At 37.5% G+C, this 8,665-nt stretch overlaps 2 protein-coding genes across 5 annotated transcripts; one reads left to right on the top strand and one right to left on the bottom strand.

Annotated features, from left to right (window-relative positions):
- The first annotated feature begins 601 nt into the window (after positions 1 to 601).
- Positions 602 to 8,576, top strand: LOC130590666 (pentatricopeptide repeat-containing protein At5g04810, chloroplastic-like). Of its 4 annotated transcripts, XM_057393190.1 has the most exons (4): positions 603 to 1,526; positions 2,266 to 2,393; positions 2,698 to 2,838; positions 7,133 to 8,576. In XM_057393190.1, exons 1-4 carry the CDS (start codon positions 642 to 644, stop codon positions 7,152 to 7,154), a joined length of 1,176 nt encoding a protein of 391 aa, XP_057249173.1. In that variant the 5' UTR covers positions 603 to 641; the 3' UTR covers positions 7,155 to 8,576. The 4 variants fall into 4 exon arrangements, with proteins under 4 accessions (XP_057249172.1, XP_057249174.1, XP_057249175.1 ...); XM_057393189.1 differs by lacking the exon at positions 7,133 to 8,576 and having other exon boundaries at positions 602 to 1,526; positions 2,698 to 3,159; XM_057393191.1 differs by lacking the exons at positions 2,698 to 2,838; positions 7,133 to 8,576 and adding an exon at positions 2,475 to 2,691 and having other exon boundaries at positions 602 to 1,526.
- Positions 6,413 to 8,665, bottom strand: LOC130590665 (disease resistance protein RGA2-like). Its single transcript, XM_057393188.1, has one exon. It carries the CDS (start codon positions 8,663 to 8,665, stop codon positions 6,659 to 6,661), a length of 2,007 nt encoding a protein of 668 aa, XP_057249171.1. The 3' UTR covers positions 6,413 to 6,658.

Below are 8,665 nucleotides of genomic sequence, written 5' to 3'. Positions count from 1 at the left end.
TTATCCTTCTATCCCATCCTTTTCCCTTTTGTCTGAAAAATCCAAAGTGTAATAATTAATAGCATCCACTTAACTCAATTTTTTCCTAATATAACAACTATATAAACCTCGTCAAAGCTAGATGATCATAAAGAGCGCCCAAATATCAAATGACACAAAAGAAAAAGTAACTAGAGATAACTATTGGTCATTTTTCTTCTCCTCGATCTATCTACCTTTCTCTCACCAAATTTTCTCCTTCTATCCCATCCTTTTACCTTTTGTCTGCAAAATCCAAAGTGTAATAATTAATAGCATCCACTTAACTCAGTTTTTTCTTATAAAAGGCCGGATAAACCTTGTCAAAACTAATTAGTCATAAATAACGCCCGAATATCAAATGACACAAAAAAGTAACTAGAGAAAGCAATTGGCCAGAAATCGGGATGTTCAGTGGGTGGCACGAACCCGATCCCAAGCCCCCTCTTGGCACGGCATGATCCCGACCCGACACGAGGAACGTTGAGCGAGCCACGAACGTGCTGTGGACAGGAAAAATAGTCGGATTCGGACATCCTAGTTCCTAAACTTGTATCCTAAATTGGTTGTAATACTCAAATCACTTCTCTTGTACAGGCAGAAGAATAGATACCCGCGAAAAAATGGAGTTATCTGCACTTTCTTCCTCCACCGCACACTACATCTACAACTATTCTTCTTCTCCGACCTTCACTTTCTCTCTCCTCGCCGGGGAATCTCACCCTCGTTTTTCTCTCTCCTCCCATAATAATCCTGAACATCCTTCAACTTCTTCTTCTTCTTCTTCGTCATCTCCTCATTTTCCCGGCAATATTCGCCGCCCTAAAACCCTAAAAACCACCACCACATCTAAACCCTCTTTCACTCCTCCTAAAACCCCTTCAAATCCTCTTATTTCCCAAAATACCCCTTCTAATCTCACCCCTAAACTCCGTCTTACCAGCAAAATCTCTCCTCCTCCACCTCCTCCGCCACCTAACGACGTCGTTTTGGGGGATTCAGCTGATACTGATGAAGAAGAAGAGGAAGAAGAGGAAGATGGAGAAGAGAGAGATTCTGGGTTGGTTGAATTTCGGCAATTGGGTAAGATTTTTGTGGGTAATTTACCATTGTGGATAAAAAAACCAGAAGTTACCGAGTTTTTCCAGCAATTTGGGCCGATTGAGAATGTGATTTTGATAAAAGGGCATGAAGATATAGAGAGGAATATGGGGTTTGGGTTTGTTATCTTTGGTGGGCCCGCCGCCGAGAAATCGGCATTGAAGGCTGTGGAGTTTGATGGGGTGGAATTCCATGGAAGAGTTCTGACGGTTAAGTTGGATGATGGGAGGAGGTTGAAGATGTTGGCTCGAGAGAGGGAGAGGTGGGTTCAGGGAGGGGAAGGGAGGGAGCATAGGTCTAAGTGGCATGAGGAGAGGGATGGTTCTAGGAAGGAGTTTCGGAAGGTAGTGGATTCGCAGCCGGAGAATTGGCAGGCTGTTGTTCGTGCTTTCGAGAGGATTAAGAAGGTATAACTAACTCTAATGGTTTTGTAGTACTTATTAACTTATTGATTAGTGTTTGTGGTGTGTGATTGGTTGGAAAAGGTTGTTGTTTATGTTATTATTGTAAGTGTTCGGCAAATGTATCTCATTATTCTTTGTCTTCCTAAAGGTTAAAGTTCATTTCCATTACGAATTTTACTGTGTTGTGAAGTTAGAAGATAGTTTCGACTTTCGAGTTGTGCCATTGTGAATTTGTTGATTTTTATGTGTGTCATAGCCAGATATCCTCTTAATGTGAGTTATAGTTGGGCTTAATTTTGTATTATGGAGGATGGCCAATGGTTGTATGCCCATGTTCCATGGATCCATCATTTGTGAGGAAGACTTATGATTAACATAGATGCTAGATAGGTTGAAGGCAAGATTGTTCTATTGCTTATACTTTTAGCTATTTGAGATGTTAGGTAGAGTGTCCAAGGTTGATACCCGAGGTAATGCGTCTTTACGAGCAAGTTTTTATCTTTTTCTTCATTGATTGTGGTTGCTATTAGTAGCCACATCTCTACACGGGAATGATTGTTAATGAGAAGTAATGAAGAGAAATATTTTTTTTCTAGTGGAGTTGCATTACTTTAGACTTTAGATATGCACATCAAGGACGTATTTGTCTAAATTTTGTTAGCTAGGTCTTGCTTCTATTATTCAGTTGATATTTACTTGTATTTACATTTTTGCCCTCCTTTCTTTTTTCCCATAAACCTAGCCTTCTAGGAAAGAGTTTGGTCAGATGGTTACATTTTATGCAAGACGTGGGGATATGCATCGCGCACGTGAAACTTTTGAAAGCATGCGAGCAAGAGGGATCGAGCCAAATTCACATGTATTTACAAGGTATAATTATCTTAGGAAACGTTAATTCATTGTGGTCCTTCTTTGTCTGAATTTTGTTGGATTTCCTTGCTTGCTTCTTAGAACCAAGCAATAACTGGATGGAAACACAAGATTTGGTTGTTTGATCCGCTGATTATGTCAGAATGCAAAATTCCACCATGATCAGTTGTGAAATTCCTTGGTTTTTGGACTCACCAAAAATTTCATTTGGTCCTTTGTCAGTTGCTCTTTCAGACAATCAATGTTTCTTTGTTTTCCCGTCTACTACTTTTGATATGTGATGCAGAATTTACCCTCTTTGCAGCTTGATTCATGCCTATGCAGTTGGCAGAGACATGGAAGAAGCACTGTCATGTGTGAGGAAGATGAAAGAAGAAGGAATTGAATTGAGCTTGGTCACTTACAGCATCCTTGTTGGAGGCTTTGCTAGAATTGGCAACGTTGAGTTAGTAGCTTTTCTATTAGAATTTTACTTCATAGTCCACTGGCACTAATTAGTGCTTGCTTGAAATATCTGATTTTCTTTTTCTCTAAGCTTTGGATTGTTGATATGGGCTATCATGCATCTTTACTTCTAAATATAATGTGCTTCAATCACTACGAGCCTTTCTACATATCTCAAACTTTTGAAGACACTAGTATAGTGATTTTTCTTATTCGGATGTAAATCTTGAGCGCCAAAGTATAGACATTGTCATTGGTGGGACCCATATTGGATAATTGTTATTTTGGCTACAAACTTTGATCTAAACTTAAATTTTGCAAATGAATGAGACTAATTTTTCTCATTGAGTAACAAAATATTTTTTGTCTTTGTGGGAGAATTCTTACATCCAGGAAATTTCTTGGATATTGCTTTAGGTGACAACCGGTATAAAACTGGTCAACAATTATAATGTTTATGTAGAGGCATTTCCTACTTAAATTTGCTGCACTTCCTAGACCGAGTGTGGTGATAAGAATGCAAGGGGTTGCCAGGTTGTTGCCCACAAGCGACACGACACACCCTTGCCCAAGTGTGGTGACAAATGAGCAAGGGCTTCTAGATCTAGGTTATATGCAAGAGACTAGGGAAGAACTTTGGAACTAAGTTGTGTATGGGATCTTAGAACATAGGATATCTTAGACTATAGTTAGTAGAGTTGGAAGAAGTGATGAAGAAGAAATGTTAACATTATGTGTGGTCGGGAGAAAGAGCTAGAATATCCGGCCCTTGAGAGTATAACTTGTGGTATATAGTACAGGATAAGAGTAGACATGGAGTTGGTATTATTATAGATGATAGGCTAATATATAATGTGGTTGAGGTGTATAGGAAGAGCTATAGCCTATAGGATTATGAGAGTAAAGTTCATATGTGATAGAAAGATTGTGCATATCATCAGTGTAGAAGAAGCTTTTTGAACGTCAATTTTGGGAGGATTTATATGAGGATTAAGATATCTCCACACATCAAAGTTATTAATTGGTGGAGATCTAAGTGGACATCTATGGGCAACTTACAATGGTTTTGAAAGTGTTCATGGGGATTCTTGGCTCACCATTCTAGTTGTCATATGACTTGATCTCGTTTAAGACATGGTTTAAAATGAGGGATACTCACCTAGTGACTTCTAGGAGTGAAGCAAATGCATCACGAATGACTTTTAGCAAGGTGCACGGATAGGCTACTCAACATAGACTTCTAGTGTGCTAGATTTTCGTATTAAGGCAATTTTAAGAAGGAACAATAGCTTAGGTGAGCCAAGAATAAGATGTTGGAGTCTAAAAGAAGGTATGTTAAGGTTGTGGGTAAAGATGAGTAATTATATCTATAGAATAGCAAAAGAGGTCCTAGGATAAGTCGGTTGAACTTTGGAGGACAATGCAATTTGGGTAAAGATGAGTAACTATTCTAGAGAATAGCCAAAGAGGTCCTAGGAGAATCAAAGGGAAGAGTATCGGTGCATAGGGAGTGCGTACCCCTCTCTTTTTCTTTTTATCTGGTGGAATTTGTTGATGGGAACATAAATTTCTTTTGAATTTTGATCTTAATGATTGATGATGCTAATGGTCTAACTCTTAATTAAAAGTTGATTTCTAAAAGACAGGGAAAAAGAAAGAGAAACTTTACAATTTTCTTTTTCTTTTAAATTGCTCGATTGAAACCTAAAAATATTGCTTTTGACTTCTGTGTGGGTGAAATTATTTTCTTTTCTTAGGAGTTGGGAGTCAAGTATTGTGTTTGAGGAAGTTCAGAAATCTAGTTTTTTTAGCTTTTCAGATAGAACAATGTCTTTTAATATATTTTTTTTTTAAAATGATCAGCTTCTTTTTATAGTAGGAGTGTAGGACAATAGAAGAATTTGATAAAAATATCAATGAAGTTCTTGGTCATCTTGTGAAAATAAGGGAGTGCATGAACATGGATTCATGTCCCAAGGAAGAATATTAGTGAAATGAAAGATCCAACTATAGTGAACTCCATCTAAGTCACAAAAATGCATATTGGATTTGTGCAGAGAACAGGTGGAGTCTGTTTACTCCTTTCTCCTTGTGGCTATCTTTCTTGTTCTCAATGATGGCACTTATCTGCTGAAGACGGGTCGCATTGAACCTATATGGCCAAAGTTTTGTTAGCAAAGAAGGATTATGAAGTCTAGGATAAGATTGTATACAAAATTGTTCTTTCGACAATTACATGATGACTGAGAAGAAAAGAAAGTATTATATGTTCTATTTTCCTCCCTGAGATTTTAATATGGTACTATATTAGAATTCAGAACCAACTTATAGGTTTTTTTAACAAATTTTCCTTTACTTAACTTGTTATATTTATTACTTTTGTTCAACAAAGCTAAAATCAAGTTGCCCTTACCTAAAATATAAGTAAAAAGAAACTAATTTTGGCACCCATAAGCTCTTGTTTTTGCAAGAATTATTGTGTTATTGTTCTTGTAGACTTGTACTTGTAGTCTCTCTTTATACATAGATTATCTTGATTCTTGAATATCTAATCTAAAATTTATACATAGATTATTATAGGATATTGATGTGGATTTGATTTTTCAGATATTAGATACTTGATCCAGTATTCAGAATAGAGCACTGATCAATGTATTATGGGGTCTTATTTAACAATTTTACTGCAAAAGAAATAAAAAAAAAGTCGGTCACATTATCGGTACAATATCATATGCTAATGACATAGCTAGCTAATTGAGAGTTCACAAACAAACATTCAAAAAAATTATGCTGTATGTCGGATTTCCAGTAGCAGCAGATCTGAAATTTTTGGATGTTAGAGATCGGATATATATAGTTTTACGGATATAAGATTTAGCAGATTTCAAAGTGGATTCGGACCCTGTTTAGACTGTTTGGACCCTAAAATGTAGGAAAAAGTGTTGGTAACTCATAGTGAGATGTCGAAATGGCATCTCACAAAAATTTGCTACCAAAGTTAAGTCAAAGTGGTGTCAAATTAGAGTCATTTGGTACCAAAATGTGTAAGGTATCAAAATTTTTGTGAGATGTCATTTTAGCATCTCACTATGAGATGTCAATCCAAGCTCAAGATGTAGTTTTAAGACTAAAACTTATTTGGCTTGTGAATGCTAAATGGAGTATATGGTTTTGTAATGTTCAAACTTCAAAGGTTACCGTTCGATACTCTCTCAGTATCTTCGACCTTCAATATTAGTAAAAATTATACCGGTACGGTAATAATTTAAACGAATCAAACAAGACCTCACATGACTATCTTTATATTTATATATTGAGAAGAATTTAGATGATCTTCTCTAATTGTGAATAGTGTCAAGATTTCAAGTGAGAAAGATAAAAAGATACACAACAGTACTTAATACTTTCCTGTGATATTGATGAAGTGTTCTTCTTCTTATTTAGTCATGTAATAATCATTTAGAAAAATTTGCCTTGGGAGACTACTAAAAAGTCAAAATTAGATGATTTTTTGAATACAGAGGATGTCTTTTGGAAAAAAAACTTGAGGGGCATAAGAGATAAGACCATAGGATTACATATACAAAAGGTTAGGAGACCCTCCGCACGAGGGGCATAAGAGATAAGACCATAGGATTACATATACAGAATACTGCTAAGGATGAAAAATTGAGCAAAGAAGTGAAGGCGTTGAGGGGTTGAGTCTCAAGATATTGTTTAATGCTACATGTAGTATTACATAATGAACAGTTGAGCTTGAGCTCAAAATGAGCAGGAACTTAGAAACAGAAACTGTCCATAGTTGAAGTTTTACCTATAGGCTACATACTGTCCTCTTCCGAGGAAAGGAAACCTTGTGCTTCAGAATCAGAACAGGCAATTTGAGAATCTGACTTTGAGTTTGCAAGCACAAGGCCTGCTTTCCTCCTTCCCTGCTCTTCGGCCCCTGCTTCGGCCCCTTCTTCGCGTTGGTATATGAACAAATTAGGACTATGCTGGCTTTCAACCCAATCTTGAGCCTCCATGGAACAACTTATGCTTAACAAGGGACAATCTTCAATCACTAATGTTTTAAGTGAAGTAGGCATTAATTCTAGCTGATTTGGCAACGATGGAAGTTTGGTGCATTGATTTAATTCCAAATATTCAAGAGAAATCATGTTTGTGAGCTCACAAAGAGCAGCTAATTTTGTGCAATTCTTGATTGAAAGCTTTTGTAGACATGGTAAGTCGAACCTTCCGATGTTGCTCCATATTTCTAAGTTAATCATTGATTTCATCTCTAATTTCTGCAGTGCTGGGAATGCAACAAATTGATCATCCTCGTAAACAGCAGAAGGATTGAACTTGTTTCTCCGGAAGTGAATATCAATGAATCTAATTCCAATCAATTCGATTAAACTGAGTGATTCAAGTGAAGGTAGCTGGCCTAGAGATGGCAGGATTTGACAGTTTGAACATTTAAAAATGGTTATATTTCTGAGGTTCACAAAAGATAGGTGGCTAATCCAACTTGGAAATGTTGATCCACCATAACAAACTATCCGTAGGTCTTGGAGGCTTGTGTGCGGTTGTAGATAGCTGATCACCTCATGATTTACTCCGATATGTTCTTGGTACTCATCATCAGTCCATCTCAACTCTAACTTCTTGAGTCGTTGCTTAGATATGAGATTCGCCTCCTCAGCATCGTCTAGGCCAGCAACATTTTCAAGCTTGGAAAGGCAAAGCTTTCCTCCAAGGTCATTCATGTTTTTGAGTTCCCTAATGCAGCAGCCAATTTCTCTACCAACAATAAACTCTGACAAAGTGCGGAGGTATGTTAGTGCTCCGATCCCAGCAGGCATGGAATGTATACGACGAAGGGTACCAAGATCAAGATGTCGAAGGCTTGTTAGCTTCCGGGTGGCTTTTGGTAATGCTAGTAGACGAGGACAATTTTGGAGCTTCAAAGTTTGCAAATTTTGAAGGCACTCTATGGTTTCAGGCAACCTTGTAACGAGTGTTTCAGAGAGGTCAAGGAAACGCAGAGATGTCGCGTTACCTATAGAACTTGGCAGCTCTGATATTTTAGTTCTGCTCAAATCAAGAACACGAAGATTGTGCAATGACATGAAAAAACCACAAGGAATGCAATCAACATTAGCCCTATGATCCTGCAACAACAAAAGAGTCCTCATTTTCGTAAATTTTCCAAGAGCCTGAAGATCTTTTGTGAGTAAACACTGCAAAGTAACATGTAAATGTTTTGTTTCTGCTATAGGATCAATCAAAACACTACTAGGAGTATCAGAGATCACCCTTACAGGATTGATTTTAGACCTTTCAAGTACTTGTTTCGGAATTTCAAATCCGATCATCTTGTACCACATCTTCCCAGTACCATAGTCTTCTTTCAACAACGAAACGACTTCTCCATACTTACAAAGTGCTCTAAGATAGGCAGCAGCAATTTCTTCTGGATTCTCTTCCATGATGAGATCCTCTGCCATCAATAATTGAATCAGCGTATCACCATCAACTTCGTAATCCTTAGGGAAAAGACTACAATACACCAAGCAGTCCCAGCATTCCTGTGAGACAATTGCATAATCCTCTGCTCGCGTAAGCGACTTCATACACTTAAGCATATCCTCATAAGCCTCTATTTCTCCAACACCCCAGAACTTGTATAAATTGTTTATGTGCTCTGAAGATTCTGCCTTGTACTCAATAAAATATTTGAGCTGCGTATCATTATCTTTGGCATTCGAACTGAGCCAAGAGTTCTTTGTCCTAATCGGCGGTGATGCTTTCTCGCCGGAGAAAGTGATCTTGGATTGATCCAT

This window comes from Beta vulgaris, chromosome 3 (assembly GCF_026745355.1).
Source record: "Beta vulgaris subsp. vulgaris cultivar EL10 chromosome 3, EL10.2, whole genome shotgun sequence".
Taxonomy (NCBI): Eukaryota; Viridiplantae; Streptophyta; class Magnoliopsida; order Caryophyllales; family Amaranthaceae; genus Beta; species Beta vulgaris.
This window is presented reverse-complemented; position numbering and strand designations above follow the sequence as displayed.

Excerpts from the sequence above, each read along its gene's own strand:
- LOC130590666 (XM_057393189.1), top strand. The coding sequence starts at position 642 with ATGGAGTTATCTGCACTTTCTTCCTCCACCGCACACTACATCTACAAC. Across the intron at positions 1,527-2,265 it reads CTTTCGAGAGGATTAAGAAG|CCTTCTAGGAAAGAGTTTGG; the intron begins GTATAACTAACT and ends CCATAAACCTAG. Across the intron at positions 2,394-2,697 it reads AATTCACATGTATTTACAAG|CTTGATTCATGCCTATGCAG; the intron begins GTATAATTATCT and ends CCCTCTTTGCAG.
- LOC130590665 (XM_057393188.1), bottom strand. The coding sequence starts at position 8,665 with ATGGATCAATCCAAGATCACTTTCTCCGGCGAGAAAGCATCACCGCCG.